Source organism: Lontra canadensis, unplaced genomic scaffold (assembly GCF_010015895.1).
Source record: "Lontra canadensis isolate GAN:19392208 unplaced genomic scaffold, GSC_riverotter_1.0 scaffold17, whole genome shotgun sequence".
Taxonomy (NCBI): domain Eukaryota; kingdom Metazoa; phylum Chordata; class Mammalia; order Carnivora; family Mustelidae; genus Lontra; species Lontra canadensis.
The window spans coordinates 23343204-23360699 of NW_022631011.1; the positions used below are offsets into that span (position 1 = coordinate 23343204).

The 17496-nt window shown below is 37.4% G+C and overlaps 1 protein-coding gene across 6 annotated transcripts in view; it reads right to left on the bottom strand.

Moving 5' to 3' along the window:
• The window catches only part of GREB1L (GREB1 like retinoic acid receptor coactivator), a 269159-nt gene that overhangs the window by 97601 nt on the left and 154062 nt on the right, over positions 1-17496 (bottom strand). For all 6 annotated transcript variants that reach the window (XM_032859791.1, XM_032859794.1, XM_032859789.1 and 3 more), the window contains 2 exons: positions 15650-15826; positions 12808-12930 (listed from right to left, as the gene is read on the bottom strand). In XM_032859791.1, coding sequence (XP_032715682.1) covers positions 12808-12930; positions 15650-15826 — 300 coding nt within the window. The remainder of the gene's footprint in view (positions 1-12807; positions 12931-15649; positions 15827-17496) is intronic.

Here is a 17496-nt window from a genome sequence, read left to right on the forward strand (position 1 = left end):
CACAACAACAATTATCTTCATCTCTTCCAAAAGATAGTTAAATTCATGAATTCATTTGAATGTCTTAAGCTTTTCTTAGTGTAAGAGTGTATTTTCCTAATCCAATTTATTTGTATCTTTTTAAAAATTTAATTTTTTTTTCAGTGATCCATAATTCATTGTTTATGCCCCACACCCAGTGGTCCATGCAATACGTGCCCTTCTTAATACCCACCACTGGGCTCACCCAACCCCCACACCCAAAACCCTCAGTTTGTTTCTCAGAGTCCACAGTCTCTCATGGTTTGTCTCTCCTTCCGATTTCCCCCAACTCACTTCTCCTCTCCATCTCCCAGTGTCCTCCATCTTATTCCTTATGCTCCACAAGTGAAACCATATGATAATTGACTTTCTCTGCTTGACTTATTTCACTCGGCATAATCTCTTCCAGTCCTGTCCATGTTGATACAAAAGTTCATGGTAGCAGCATAGAGCTAGATTTTACTCCCCGCCCCCATATCATAATATTTTTCTTTGAGTTGGAACATTTACATTTTTATTTATTTATTTTTATTATGTCTAGTTAGCCACTACATAGTACATTATCAGTTTTTGATGTAGTGTTCAATGATTCATTATGAACATTTACATTTAATATGATTCTTGATGTGGTTAGGTCTGAGTCTTTCATCTTTTTACTTGTTTTCTACTTGTCCTATCTATTCTTTGTCTCCCTTTTCCTCTTTTCAGTCTTTTTTTGGATTAATCAAGCATTTTTTACAACTCTATTTTATCTCCTTTGTTGCTTATTAACTATAACTCTTGGGTTTTTTTAGTGGTTGCTTTAGGGTTATTAGACCACAGTCTAATCTTAAATGGCATTATGCAACTTCACCTATAGTACTAGAACTTGATGATAGTATACTTCTGTATCTCCCTTCCTGTCCTTTATGCTACTGTCATCACTTTGCTTTTCCATATATTATAAACCTAACAATATACTACTATATTTGTATAAGTCAACTATCATTTCAATAGATATAAATAATAAGAAAAAATTATATACCTTTACCCATGGTTACCACTTTACCTGTAGTTATGACTTCTAGTGGTTTTCATTCCTTTGTAAAGAATCAGATTCTCTTCTGCCTGGTATCATTCTCCATTTACCTCAATGACTTCCTTAAGCATTTCTTGTAGTGTGAAACTGCTGGTAGTAAATTCTTTCATATTTTGCATGTCTGAAAATATTTTTATTTCACCTTCAGTTTTGAAAGATCTTTTTGCTGAGTGTAGAATTCTAGGTTGTTAGTTACTAGCTTTCAGCTCTTTCAAGATGTGGCTCCACTTTGTTCTTACGTATTTAGAAATACGCTGTCATGCTTATTTTTGTTCCCTTGGATATATCTTTTTCTTTTGCTGTTTTTAAGATTTTCCTTTTGTTGGTTTTGAGAAATTTTATTATGATGTGCTTTGGAATAGTTTTCTACATGTTTCTTGTGCTTGGGGTTCATTGAATTCCTTGGATCTGTAGGTTTGCAATTTTCAAGTCTGGAAAGTTTTGGCCATTATTTCTTCAAGTATTTTTTGTCTCCCACACCCCACCTCTTCAGGCAATCTACAGGCACTTACCACTCTACTGGCACCTACCAATATACTAGGTTGCCTGTAGTTGTCCCACAGCTCACTGATGCTCTTTTTGTTTTGTTTTCTTTTTTCCTTCCTATGTTTCACCGTAGATAGTTTCTATTATTATGCCTTCAAGCTACTAAACTTTTCTTCTGCAATGACTAATCCATTGTTAATCCCAATCAGTGTATTTTTCAATCCAAACTCTGTACTTTTTATCTCTAGAAGTTTGATTGGATCTTTTTAAAAAATTGACCCCATTTTTATTTTTTTATTACTTATTTATTTTTTAATAACCTCTACACCAAATGTGGGGCTCAAACTCACAACCCCAAGATCAAGAGTTGCATGTTCTACCAATTGAGCCAGCCAGGAGTCCCAGGATCCTCTTTATATCTCACATGTCTACTTTACTTTTTGAACATATGAGATATAGTAATAATAACTGTTTTGATGTCCTTCTCTGCTAATTCTAACATCTGTGTCAGTTCTTGGTTGGTTTGATTAATTAGTCTCCTCAGTATTTTTTGTGTTTTCTTGCCTCTTTGCATACTGGCTAATCTCTGCTTGAATGTCAGGCATTATTAATATTCTTTTGTTAGATGTTGGATTATTTTTTTGTATTCCTATAAATACTCTTGAGCTTGGTTCTGGAATGCAGTTAAGTAACCTGATACTTTGGGGTTTTGTTTTTTGGTATTTTTAGGCAGGTCTGGAGAAGTACTCAGTTTAGAATGAAGTATTCTCCATTACTATGATAAGACCTTCCTGAGCACTCTCTCCAGTGTCTGAAGACCTGTGAGGTTTTCCTCTAGCTGGTGGGAACAGTTCCTGTTCCTGGTCCTGTGAGAATGCTGAGCACTGTTTCCTCTCATCCTTTTGAATGGTAACTTTTATCAGCCTTGAGTAGTTTCCTTACATGTGTGCATCAATCAGTGCTGTGTTCAACATTTAAGGGGACCCTCTGCACATTCTGTCGTCCAGCTCTCTCTTTTCTGGTCCTTGGGCCTATGAACTCTGGCTATTTTTGTATTCTTGCACTCTAGTGGAGAGTTCCTTCTACTCAACTTAGGGAATCTATGGTGCTCCCCCACAGTTCCCCTTCCTTATAAAATGGTCTGGAAACTCAAAGCACTGAGCTGAGGTGATGGTAAGACTCACACTATTTGTTTTCTACCTTTCAGGGATCACTTTTTTTTTGTTGTCTGATATACAGTGTCTTAAAAGTCATTTTTCATGTATTTTTCTCTTTTATTTTCTTAGTTATTTCAGGTAGGAAGGCAAACTCCCTTTTACTCATTTTGACCAGAAACAAATGTTAAGTTGTTCTGCTACTGATGTTTCAACCCAGGTACCCTCCCTCTTCTTTTCCTGCACCTTCTGTTCCTTACTTTTAAAATCTGAGACACATGAACATTTTATAGAATTCTATGTAGACATCAGTATCATCTTTACATTCCTGATCCTACTACTCAGTAATTGACCAATAAAATTGTCAGTAGTGAGCAGAAAAAGTTCAAATTCTTGTTCTGTTGCCCTCTAACTGTATCTTGAACTTGTTTATGCTAAATACTGGTGCTTTTCCCTATACATGCATAGAAAGCTGAAGAGAAATCAGAAAAAGCAAATATATTCTACTGAGCTATACATTTGGCTTAACCCTGAGAATTTTTAAATTCTTAACTATGAAAAATATAACATACAAAATAGAAAAATAGAAATATGCTAAAAGTCTCACTTCTACAAACCATTGTTTTTTTCTGTCAGTATATACCCTTCTATGTTTTATCTGCATCATATTTTGTACATGATATAACAAAAATACACTTTAATATTACTTTTAAAAATATTTTATTTATTTGAGAGAGAGAGAGAACAAGCAATGGGTAGGAGCAAAGGGAGAGAGAGAGAGAGAGAAGCAGACTCCCTGCTGAGGAGGGAGCCTGATGCAGCGCTCTATCCCAAGACCTGGAGATCATGACCTGAGCTGAAGGCAGTCACTTTACCAACTGAGTCACCAAGGCACCCCATTACTTTTTTTTTTTTTTTAAGATTTTATTTATTTGGGCGCCTGGGTGGCTCAGTGGGTTAAGCCGCTGCCTTCGGCTCAGGTCATGATCCCAGTGTCCTGGGATCGAGTCCCGCATTGGGCTCTCTGCTCAGCGGGGGGCCTGGTTCCCTTCCTCTCTCTCTGCCTGCCTCTCTGCCTACTTGTGATCTCTGTCAAATAAATAAATAAAATCTTTAAAAAAAAAAGATTTTATTTATTTGACAGACAGAGATCACAAGTAGGCAGAGAGGCAGGCAGAGAGAGGGGGGAAGCAGACTCCCCGCTGAGCAGAGAGCCCAATGCGGAGCTCGATCCCAGGACCCTGGGATCATGACCTGAGCCGAAGGCAGCGGCTTTAACCCACTGAGCCACCCAGGCACCCCTGTCCCCATTACTTTTTCTACTTAATAGAATTGCATTATATGTGGCTGCATAGTGCTATAATTATCTTTTTTTTAAAACATATTTGTCATGTAAGCATGCTATGATTTATTCAGTTGTTTCTATACTAAGGTAACTTCTCCTTTTTTAGATAATAGAAAGAATAATTTCAGTGACTATCTTGACTTTCCTTTTAGGTTATTTTCTTGGCTAATCCCCTAAAGTGAGATTACTAGAGTAAAGGATATAAATATATTTAATGTTCTTGTTACATATTGCCAAATAGCTTTCTTAAAGATTGTACCACTGTTCACCTTTACCAGCCTAGCTGAAAGTGTCAGTCTTAACATATCCTTGTTAGCACTGTATATTATCACTTAAAATGAAATGTTGTGGCTAACACAATTAGTGAAAATTACTTTTTATTATTATTCCTTATTTTCTTCATTTCTACAAAGTGGGCCATATTCCTTAGACTTGCCAAATAGGGGCATTTCTTTCTTCTGTAGGGGAGGAAGAGAGGTCTCAAAAACATATTCGTGACCCTGTCTTGGAGGGGTATGATCATTGGTTTTCTTTCCCCTCCCTCTCCTGCATTCATTCATCAAATGTTTACGGAGCCTTTTCAGCAGGCCCAGTACTATGCTAGGCTCTAGGGGTAGAATTAGGAGGAGAAGGCAAAGCTATAACCTCTACCGAAGAAAGAGCCTACATTCTCTATGTGTGATTGGGAGTAGGCAAATCTGCCAGCCAAAGTGTTCCCACCACATTTGGAAAAAGCAGACTGTGTTTCAGCAAAGCATTAACTTAAAAATTTAAAAGGAACTAGTAAGTGTAGAAAAACCTACCAGAGGAACTTTTGATTATACTGACCTCAAGGACGTTTTAGCAGCTAAAGAAAGACAAATCTAAAGAGGAAAGAGACAAACTTAGCTACATTTTAGGGACAATTAAATGATGCATTCTAATGGAAAATGCTTTCGAAATGGCTGTGACCAGGGACCACGAAGTTTTACTGGGAGAGAGAGGAGGGGGATGGAAACAAAATAAGAAAACTATGTAAGCAAGGCAGCTACCAAAGGCAGACACTTAACCGACTGAGCCACCCAGGTGCCCCCGTATTCCTAAAATGATTTAGTTTTGCCTGGTTTTGAACATAATAAAAGTGAAATCATAATGGATGAGTTCTTTTGTAAGTGGCTTTTTGACTCAATATGATGTTTGTAAGATTATTCTACTGTGCTGCTTGTAAGTATTGTTTGTTCACACTCATTGCAAAATGATCTCATTATATAAATGTATCACCTGTTCTATTGTGGATGAACACTGAGTTGTGTCCATCTTGAGCCAATTGTGAAGAACATGCTATAAACCGTCTTATATATATCTCTTGTTGCACACGTGTAAGACGTTGTGGAGTAGAATAGCTGAAACATAGGATACGCACGTTTTCTACTTGGCTATGTGCTGCAAATTCTTTGCTAGGTAGTGGCATCAATTACCACTCCCATGACCAGTGGTGTTCTTGCTGCTTGAAATCTTTGACAACATTTACTACTGTTATACTTCAACTTATTGTCAATTTGGTGTGTGTACAATGGTATCTCATTGTATTTTTTAATTTTTTTTTAATTAAAAAAAATTTTTTTTAATTTGACAGAGAGAGAGTGCTAGTAGGCAGAGAGGCAGGCAGAGAGAGAGGGGGAGGCAGGCTCCCTGTCGAAACAGAGCCCGAAGCGGGACTCGATCCCAGGACCCCAGGATCATGACCTGAGCAGGAGGCAGCGGCTTAACCCACTGAGCCACCCAGGCTCCCTCACTGTATTTTTAAAGTAACTTCCCTAATAACCAAAGTGGTTAATCATCTTTTCATGTAATTTTTGGCCCCTCGTATTTTGTCTTTTGTGAGGTCCTTGCTCATTTTTTTATGTTAATGTGGCTTTTTCTTATTGATTCATTCTATGTTCTCTGTACTCATCCTTTGTCAGTTTTATGTGTTACACAACTTTTCCTAGTTTGTGACTTGAAAAATGATTTTTCACTTTCTTCATAGTGCCTTTTAACAATCAGAAGGTGTTATTTTAGTGTAGTGAAATAGTCTTTTTCTTTATGTGCAGCACTTTCTGTCTCTACTTTTGAGATAACTGCAATACCTAAGGAATCTTCTAAAAGTTTGATAGTTTTGCTTTTCATCTTTAGATCTTCCAACTACCTGGAAGTGATTTTGTGTATAGTGTGGAATAGGGGTCCAGTTTTATTTTTTTCCACATAGGATATGTGATTGCTGAGCATCATTTATTTGAAAAGAAAGGTCCCATAGAGCTGCAGGTCACCCCTGTTACATATGAAATACCCAGATGTCTTATGAATCAGCTTTTTGGACTTTCTACTCTGTTCTGCAGCTCTGCGTTTACTCCTGGGCCAGATCCACTCTGCAGTTACTAGTAAAGGTTCAGGAGCTTGATTTATTACAGGGAAAGTCCTTTCATTTGTTATTGTTCTTAGTTCTTTTTTTTTTTAAAGATTTTATTTATTTATTTGACAGAGAGAGAAATCATAAGTAGGCGGAGAGGCAGGCAGAGAGAGAGAGAGAGAAGGAAGCAGGCTCCCCACCGAGCAGAGAGCCCGATACGGGGCTCGATCCCAGGACCCTGGAATCATGACCCGAGCTGAAGGCAGAGGCTTTAACCCACTGAGCCACCCAGGTGCTCCTGTTCTTAGTTCTTTAATACACAAGATTAAGATAGTGCTTATGTTCCTTTGGGCCTACCACAACTCACAGAAAAGAAAAGCCCATTTCGTGAACAATACCTCTGTCTCCAATAACAGGGCCAACTTCCTCATTAGGCATTGAAGCCACAGTGCCTTGGGTCTATAATACTTTTAGGGGCTCATGAAAATGTTTTAATTTATTTTATAATCAGAAGAAAACAATGAACTTAGGGTTGAAGAAAGTACTTTAACATATAATACTAAATAGTCATTTTTATACCAACACTGTCACAAAACATATTTTTAAGTACTTTTCTAGAGGGAAAGGGCCCACCTAGGCAAATATGCCCAGGGCCCATAAAGTGGCCCTGCCTGATAGTGTTCTTAAAAATCATCCTGTTAGACATAAGGGCAGAACTTAGGTGGTCATCCCTATCCTGCCATATAGGCTAGGGCATAAAAACATGTTTCCTCCTGGGGCGCCTTGGTGGCTCAGTGGGTTAAGCTGCTGCCTTCGGCTCAGGTCATGATCTCGGAGTCCTGGGATCGAGCCCCGAATCGGGCTCTCTGCTCAGCAGGGAGCCTGCTTCCTCCTCTCTCTCTGCCTGCCTCTCTGCCTGCTTGTGATCTCTCTCTGTCAAATAAATAAATTAAAAAAATCTTTAAAAAAAAAAACCAAAATATGTTTCCTCCTAATGGTAGATGAGCATATCAGCTTCATTTGGAAAAACTGTACACACCAGGAAATTAATAATCCCCCCAAATGCTAACTTTAAAATTTGAATAAAATGGAATATAAGTAATATCTATTTTCAGGTATTTGCCAATACTAGGGATACAAGAATAAACAAATGAACATAGTAGAGCTTCCAGTATCTAAAAGAAATACAGACAATTATAATTGTGAACAATTATAATTGGGAGGAATGTCACATAAATAGAAGTATGGTAGGCAAGGCTGAGTTAATCCTTAGTTGCAAAATAGGTGTTATTTTTGGTTTATCAAATGAGGAAAGCAAGGCATAGAAGTGACTTATCCCAAGTACCAGTGAATATATTCAGAAGTAATATTTGAATACCAGGACTTTGACTCCGAGCCATGTGCTGTTTACCATGTCATAGTAAACTGTAAATAAATTAGAGTGTTTCACACTGAATAAGAAACCGAAATAGGTGGGGCGCCTGGGTGGCTCAGTCATTAAGTGTCTGCCTTCGGTTCAGGTCTCAATCCCAGGGTCCTGGGATTGAGCCCCGCATTGGGCTTCCTGCTAAGTGGAAAGCCTGCTTCTCCCTCTCCCACCCCCCTGCTTGTTTGTGTTCCCTCTCTCGCTGTCTCTCTCTCTCTCTGTGTCAAACAAATAAATAAAATCTTTTTAAAAAATGAAATAGAATAAAAACCAAAGGGTTCCTTCTTTCTCTATTTAATCTTTTTTCCCATATATTTATTTAGGTATATTCACATATCATAAAATTTACCCATCTCAATTGTATACTTCAATGATTTTTATCAACTTGTCAAATGGCACAACCACCATCATAAATCAGTTTTAGAACAGTTTCATCATCCCCATAAGAACCTGAATGCCCATTTTCAGTTAATTTCCATTCCCACCACCTGGCCTAGGCAACCATTAATTATTTCTTTTGTCTATAAATTTGCCTTTTCAGGATACTTCATATAAGCAAAAATCTTAGAGTGTATGGTCTCTTTTGTCTGGTTTCTTTCATTTAGATAGTGTTTTTGAGGTTCTTCCATGATTTAGCATGTGTCAGTAGTTTGTCCTTTATTATTGCCTAACAGTATTCCATAATTAGATGGATACTTCACATTTTTGTCTATCCATTCATGTGCTGATTGACATTTGGTACTTTCCAAATTTCAGCTATGGCCAATAATGTTGCTATGAACATTTGTATGCAACTTTTTTGGACGACATGTAGTCACTTCTCTTAGATGCTCAGGTGGAATTGAGGGGTTATATAGTAGTTTATATTCACCTTTTGAGAATCTGCCAAAATGTATTCCAAAGCGGCTGCCACATTTTGCGTTCCTACCAGCAATGTAGGAAGGTTCCAATTCCCCCACATCCACAGACTCTTACTGTCATCTGTCTTCTTGATTATAGTCTTTCTAGTGGGTGTGATGTGGTATTCATTGTGGTTTTGATTTACATTTCCCTAATGACTAACGATGTTGAACATCTGTTCATGTGCTTATTAGCCATTTATACATATTCTTTGAAGAAGTGTCTATTCTAAACCTTTTGCCCATGTTTTGACTGTATTGTCATCTTATTACTGGGTTCTAAGAGTTCTTTGTAAATTCTGGATACAAAGTATTTATATTAATATGAATATGTATGTAAGTCTTTATATTATTATCTTTAAATTAATATTAATATATTAATATGTTTCACACATTTTTCCCCATTCTGTTACTTGTCCTTTTATTTCCTTAATGTTGCCGTTTTAACTGTAAAAATCCTGAATTTTAATGAGGTCCATTTTATCCATTTTTCTAGAAATAAATCCTTATATTTACAGTCAATTGATTTTTAAAATATTTTATCTATTTATTTGACAGAGATAGAGAGAGAGAATCTGAAGCAGACTTTGCACTGAGTACAGAGTCAGATGCAGGGCTCAATCCCACAGCTGCAAGATCATGACTGGAGCCAAAACCAAGAGTTGGACATTTAACTGACTGAGCCACCCGGGCACTCCTATAGTCAACTTATTTTGGACACATGCAACTCACTAACAAAAAGATAGTTCAAAGATGGTGCAGGAACAACTGGATATCCACATGCAAAAAAAGATGAACTTAGATGGTCATTTCATACCATACACAGAAATTAACTCAAAATGGCTCATAGGCTTTAATATAAGAGATGAAACAATAAAACTTTCAGAAGAAAACAGGAAAGAGAAATTCAAGATCTTTGGTTAGGCAAAAATTTTTAATTGATTTCTGAATTCTTGTCCTGATATAACACAATACATGTACGTACATGTGTGTTTATATGTGGCATGTGAGCATGGTGTAGGTAGGTAACTGTACAGCCACCTTCAGTCAAAATGATAAACTATTTTACTGGGATTGTTAACTAAAGTTTGAATTATCAGTGACATAAGTATGTTGAAAACAATATGCTAGGGAAAAGCGGCAAGCTAGCCAGAACAGAAAATCCAGAGCTTGGCAGGTAGAATTCAAGACAAAGCTGTGTAAATAGTAAATTAGTCCCTTCTTCAAATACTATACAATGTGCCTACCTACAGTTCAGGCTAAGAAATGTTGATTATAGGAAGTCACTGACTGCAGACTGTCTTCTCCTATAAAAGGAAGAATCTTTACCAACTTGGGAGATGCTGCATACTCCAATGTTTGCAATGATTTCATAACAGTAATATGAAATTTTTAAAGCCTGTTACTTTCAACATGTGTAGGAAGAAAGAAATTATTGTTGAAGACTCATCAACATAATTCATCAAGAGGAAAGTTTTAGATACAAAGCCTCACTTTAAAGGTACTTTTTTCACAACACATGCCTTCCTTAATATCCATCACCCATGTTGTATTGAGCACTGGGTACTACGTGCAAATAATGAATTGTAGAACGCTACATCAAAAACTAATGATGTACTATTGTTGGCTAACTCAACATAATAAAAAAATTTTTTTAATTAAAAAATTAATTTCTATTAGAAAAAGATACTTTCTTCTATTAAATTCTATGGATTGCACTTAAAATAGTCTTTTTTTAAAATAAATTAAATTTTTAATTTTTTTTAAATTTAATTTTAATTTAAAAAAATTAAATTTTAAAAATTATTTATTTATTTATATATTTGACAGAGAGAGAGCACAAGCAGGGGGAGCAGCAGTCAGAGGAAGAGGAAGCAGGCTCCCTGCTGAGCAAGGAGCCCAGTGTGGGGCTAGATCCCAGGACCCTGGGATCAGGACTTAAGCTGAAGGTAGACTCTTAGCCAGCTGAGCTACCTAGGTGTTCCTGTGTTGTTGTTGTTGTTTTTAAGACTTCATTTATTTTTGAGAAAGAAAGAGAGAGAGAGTGGGTGCAAGAACAGGGAGGAGGGGCAGAGGTAGAAGCAGACTCCCTGTGGAACAGGGAGCCCGATGTGGGACTTGATCCCAGGACACTGGGATCAAGACCTGAGCCGAAGGCAGACACTTAAAAGCCACCCAGGCACTTGCACTTAAAAATTGTTAATAGCTTATTTCATAGTGAAATAATCACTTTCACCTCTACAAGGGATACACAAGAATATGGGCATTAATCTTGGCCACCTGTGTTCACTGTGAGTTAGTCAGTGCTCTATCTGTGTCTTTTCATGACAATTGATGGAGTCTTTGTGAAAGCCTGAATCTTGATTTCCTCTATTTCAGAGCAATATTTGTTCTCAAAATGTATTTTCTAATATAATTAAAACTGCATTACTGCTTATTAACATTTTAATATATTTTCATTATTTTCAGGTACAGCTGGTTATTTATATATCTAACTGTCCCTTTTAGGAAAAGTAACATGTTTTATTGTGCTTTTATCCCCCATGTGAGTGGTTTTTAAATCACTGGAGACATTGGTTGAGTGTTGGAACCCTACCTTCCAGCATCTGACAAGGGTTTTAGAACACAGTAAATGCTTCATATGTTTTTGTTGTAATAAAGTAAATATTCACTTTTTAAATACTATAGTTTTAAAATCACACTTCCCTAGGCCCGAGGTCCAATGGAAGAAAATATACAAGGAAATCAACCAAATTACCACAATAAAATTCTAGGAGAGACATACAGGTTTATCATTATTATAATGAAATGCAATTGTAATGAAAGCTAATTAATGTTTCAATGCCAAGAGCCAAGTGCCAACATTTTCTTTCTTGAATACCTAGTAACATGATGTTCTCTCATTCTAAAGAGATACGCTCTCTCCTCTTAGAGCCTCTATCTAAATCTCTCAGACAATTTAAAAATCAGATTTTTACAATCCTGGATGAAGTAGACTTAGCTGAGTGCAGCCACAGAGCAAGAAGAGCCCCAGATAAAGTTAGGCTTTCTATCATAGCTACCATTGCTAACATCTTCTAATAACTATGTAGTTCTTAAAAGCAAGCAGAAACAATTTGCCAGCTCATTAGAATTCCACATGAATCTGAAAGAGGAATGCTAAGTAGTGAAATGGATGAAGACAGCCTTTTTCAACTTGTTGAGAGGACACTGGCAAACACATACACTGTGAAGAGTACATATCAGATGAGTAAAATGGGTACTTTACCAAAAACAAGTGAACTGAAAGACAATTCACAAATTCTTTTAAAATACTTTCTTCTTGCCTAAGATATAACCTAGACTGGTTCTAAATAATTTTCTCAAATACTATCTGCAGTGATCTTTTCAGTTACAGCCCTCCAGCCCTTCAGCCACCTGGAAACATGCAGTCCCACCTGGAGATTTATCCTGCCCTCAGGGCCTGGGCCAGTGCTGTCCTCTACACTGGAGGAATTTTCAGAAGCCTTAGACTAGAAACTTACCTGCTCAGTGTCAGAGTGGCGGTTCTGCTGATGCTGCTCTGATACCGTAACCCCGCTTCAGGCACTAAAATTTTATCTGGTTACTTGTAACCAAGCCTCTATCTTGAACCACTAAAAACTTGATCCTGGATTCTTCCGTTGCAATCCTTAGTCCTGCCTTGGGACCTTACTTAGTATCCTAGTGGGTGCCATACACCCTGGAATGTTCTGTGGGCTTAGTTTGGAGCCCCACCCTGGAACTCGCATCTTCCTAAGTTATGTCCCCAATATATGCCACCTGATAGCTATGACACAGACTTTCCTCATGTCTGGATTTCTACCTATTGCCCACTGTCCAGCTCTTCTAGAGAAAGGTCCGATGTTTGACCTAATTTCTTACTCTAATAGTAACTCGGGTAATACCTCCATTTAAAAATATTTCTATTCAAACCAGTCCACAGTAAGTTTTAAATGCATCACTGAATATACATCTGCTGCTCGAAATTCCAAAAGAAAACATCCCATACCTGTCTGAATGAATCCTGATTTGTATCCATTGGTTGTGCCATTTTCCGGAGTCACAGTTGACGATACTGAAGAGTTTGGTTTCATAGAGTGGCAAGTAGCAGAGGATTGTCGGCTTCTACATTCTGGGAAGGAGTAAGAATCACATTATGGGGGGAGACCAGCCCTCTGTTAAAACAGGTGATGGAAAGGCAATCTATATAATCTATAAAATAAACTGCGGCTCCTTAAGGGGCAACCACATGCCTTATCAGAGATGCCCCCTCCTCAAATTCTGATTCCAATAGAATGTTCAAGATGGTGAATTCAGTTTGTCTTCCTAAGGCCACATGTCATGTTTAGAAGGACGAAGAAAAAAAGATGAGACTTTTGTTCTTCACAGATTAGTTACCAGGAGAAAAATTACTCATAACCAATATAATCATGCTTGTTTTATGGATAAGACTGAGGCTAAAATATTGGATGGCTATATGTGTGCGTGTGTGTGTGTGTGTGTGTGTGTGTGTGTGTAAATAAAATCTCCAATAAGCTTTCAAGTGTCAGTTAACCTCCTATCAGGATGGATTTAAGTGTGGAACAGGAACCTAGAATTCATGGAGGCTGCTTTCAACATTCTCACCTCGACTTTATGTCCAAAAGCTGAACCAAAGAAAAATTTATAGGTAGAAGAAAAAAATTTTAAATGCTCAAATTCTTAACATTCTTAGTTTTTATTAAAGGAAATAGATATATAATACTCAAGGTGATCTCTGATCATGCAATACCAAGCTTCACTTTAGGTAAGCCAGTATTAATGGAGCTCTCCTGTAATACTTTAATAATATTTTGAACTGAGCTAGATAACAAATACTATGATAACCCATGGGGCTGTAGCTTCCAACTAAATTATACTACATGTTATAATGTATTAGACTTCAAAGGTAGCATGTGAAAAAGAAATATAAATGGTTTCAAATGACAGTTTGCTTATAGAGGGTACTTTAGAGACTTTCCAAGTTTATCAGATATGTGCAAGGGCTGGAAGCAGTTTCCCATAAACTTCAGTGCTCAGATCTTCCTTGAAGAGCTACTGTACTTTGGCCTGAAAGGATATCGTTATGTGTAATATATGCATATATTTATATTGATAATATATGTCTGCATATCTGTATATATACATGCATACACAATTCTAATTCTAACCAACTGCTATAAATACAAGGCCTCAGATGCCTGGCCAGCTCGGTTCGTAGAGCGTGTGACTCTTGATCTCAGGGTTGTGTGTACAAGCCTCACATTGGGTGCAGAGATTACTTAAAAATAAAATCTTTTAAGGGTACCAAGGTGGCTCAGTTGGTTAAGTGTCCAACTCTTCATTTCAGTTCAGGTCATGACCTCAGGATTGTGGGGTGGGATTAAGCCCCAAATTGGCTCTGTGCTTAGCAGGGAGTCAGCATCTCTCCCTCTGCTCCTCTGCCTTCCCCCTACCCCTATCCTGCTCACACATTAAATAAATAAATAAATCTTTTTAAAAAACTATAAAGAATAAATAAAATATTTAAATTTTTTTTTAAATGTAAGACTTCAAAAGGATTATTGTACCTGTCTTGGAACATGCAGCCATTTCCTAAGGAATTATTTAGTGTCATTTCAAATGCAACCAAGAGTAATTACAGTGGAAGACTTAGAGGAAAATCTGCAGTTATAATTTGGATTCATTATGGTATTTCTCATGGTCAGGTCAAAATTTTACACAGACAACAAATGGAAACATTAAAGACAATTATTATATCACCTTTAATAATAGTAATAATTTAAAATCTCAATACCTAAGTAACTGCTCAAAAACAAAGATTAGATATTCCATTGCATTAGAATAATAAAATTCGTGGCAAATCCTATCAATCACATGAAGATGTGAGACTTCAACTGGATTCAGTTCTATAAATAAGTTAGTTAAGTTCTTCTTAACTTAAAAAAATAAATAAATAAATAAAAATAAAATTCCACCCACTTAATAGTGCATTTCCCCAGGTATTGTGAAGAAAGCATTATTTGTTCTAAAGTATACATAGTTCTTTTTTTTAAGTTTTTCACAGACAGAGATCACAAGTAGGCAGAGAGGCAGGCAGAGAGAGAGGGGGAAGCAGGCTCCCTGCTGAGCAGAGAGCCCGATTCGGGTCGGGGCTCTATCCCAAGACCCTGCGATCATGACCTTAGCCAAAGGCAGAGGCTTTAACCCACTGAGCCACCCAGGTGCCCCTAAAGTATATGTAGTTCTAATGAAAACAGAAAACTATATACTCATGAGAATTACCAAAGATCTTAAATAAAGTAGAAAGAGCATCTAACCAGGAAAATGACGATTTGAGATCTTCTCTAAATGCCAGAAGAGCTGGAAAGAGTCTGTCTGCCCTCTACCCTCCCAAGAGACCAAGAGACGTGCACTTTTTAAAACCCAGGTAGTCTCTATTAAAAATAGGAGAGGCTTCTGGGTGGCTCAGTGGGTTAAATCCTCTGCCTTTGGCTCAGGTCATGATCCCACGGTCCTGGGATCAAGCCCCACACTGGGCTCTCTGCTCAGCAGGGAGCCTGCTTCCCCACCCCCTCCCCCCCACCCCGCCCCAACTACCTCTTTGCCTACTTGTGATCTCTGTCAAATAAATAAATAAATCTTTTTAAAAAAATAGGAAGAAGCTAGTCAAATAACCTGTCAGAAAGCTTTACATCTTTGGATAGCCTTCTGAACTTGGGATATTTATCTACCTATCTATCTACCTGAACCGTGTACTGGCCACTTGTTATTACTGTAACATCTCATTTCCTTCCCTTCCCTTCCCTTCTTCTCCCAGAGGTTGGTGCTACCTTTCCAGCAGATAAGAGGTCCCTTCGACAGTACACCCTGGGAGCTTCTGACTAGGTAGTACTTTAAGTGCTTCTGCTTCTTTGGCTGGGTGGTAAGCTTCAAGTTAATATGGTTGGAAAATTCCGTGAAATACCGAAATCCTCTCTCTCCACAGCCGATACAGTTTCCAGAAAACCCTGAAAGAAGGAAAATCAAAGTTACTGCTGGACTTGTAAGCTGATACAGTATTTTTACATACAAAAAGTATAGAAATATTCAGTCTTTTTGACCCAATCACTTCTTAATTTCAAGGGGAAAAAACCCAAGTTTTTTTTTTAGCAAAGTTATTTATAAAGACTGACAGTAATTTAATTTCTGCCTTAAAAGGATAATGATTAAGGAAACAGAATGGATAGTATCAAGTGATAGAATTTGTATGGTTGACATAAAAATATGAAAAAGTTTGGTCCTAGAGATGTCCATTATTCCTTTTCCATACACATCCCTCTTAGAGAATCTGCTGGCCCTGGTTCTCTACCCTGTGTACCATGTGGAATTGCCTTCAATGCCATAGCTGATTAGACTGTGCTAATATCTGACCCAGTCTGGGACAGTCAGAATCTCCTGGAATTTTAAAATAAATACAGAAAGAATCAGTGAGATGGTACTATACCCTGGATTTATAAGGTCTTATAAAATTAGAACCCAGCTTAGGGGTATGTCCAGCACTGTGTCAGCTAAGGGATGGGAGAGCACAAACTGAGAACCATGAAGAGGAAGCTGGTCTGCAGATAGGAAAGTGTGGACAGTGATGGGCAAACCAAGGCACTGTCAACTTTCCAGTTTCTATGAGATTGAGCTGTACTTTCTCACATGAATTCCCTGAGTCCCAGTTTCTCTTTCTTCACTTTCCTGTACTCAAATCAGCTTATTATTACTTTAGATCTACTATCCAAACAATTCTCACTCAGATTACTCAAACAAAATAAAACATTCAGTGACCTGCTTAGAGCAGGGGGCACAGAAAGAAGAAATGGAGAAGACTAAGAGGATGAGAGGCCATCCTTCGCTAAATTGGAAATCAACCCCCTAACACACAGAGCAAAGTTGCATAGAAAGAGTGCGAGTTCCTTTGGTTCTGATTGATGAGGACACAACATATGTACTGCCATGTAGTGAACAAGGACAAGAAAGGTGTAAATGGGAAAGGGCATTCCAAACTCCAAACATACAGTATTCTTCTATATACATAACTAACTTAAAATAAATTTACTGGAGTGCCTGGTGGCTAAGTTGGTTAAGCATCTGCCTTCAGCTCCAGTCACAAACCCAGCATCCTGGGATCAAGTCCCACATCAGGCTCCCCACTCAGCAGCTCTCTGTCTGTTCCTCCCCCTGCTCGTGCTCTCTCTCTCTCTCTCTCAGATAAATAAATAATCTTTAAAAAATAAAATAAAATAAAATAAATTTACTGGTGAAGTGATACACTCTTTTTAAATCCCAAAACAACCAGTCACATAATTAATAAAGATACAGAAGGAGAGAAGAGAAAGGTCACCAGGATTAAAGATCGAGTATTTCACAATGTACTAACTCAGAATGCTGACAATCAAGTCTGAACATTTAGAAATGGCAGTCCAATTTATTATTATTTATTCAGCAATATTTATTGAGCATCTTGTGCAAAACTGGACAGAGATTGTTGTAATTTCTGATCACTTACATAAAATTAGTAATTCTATGTAATTAGTTTATTAGGTGACTTTATAGAGTTATAAACATTAATGTAACTTCATAAATTATTTAAAATATATTCAGAGATGGTTTGCATTTGAGAGCATTAGGCTATCTAATATCTTAGAGCTGG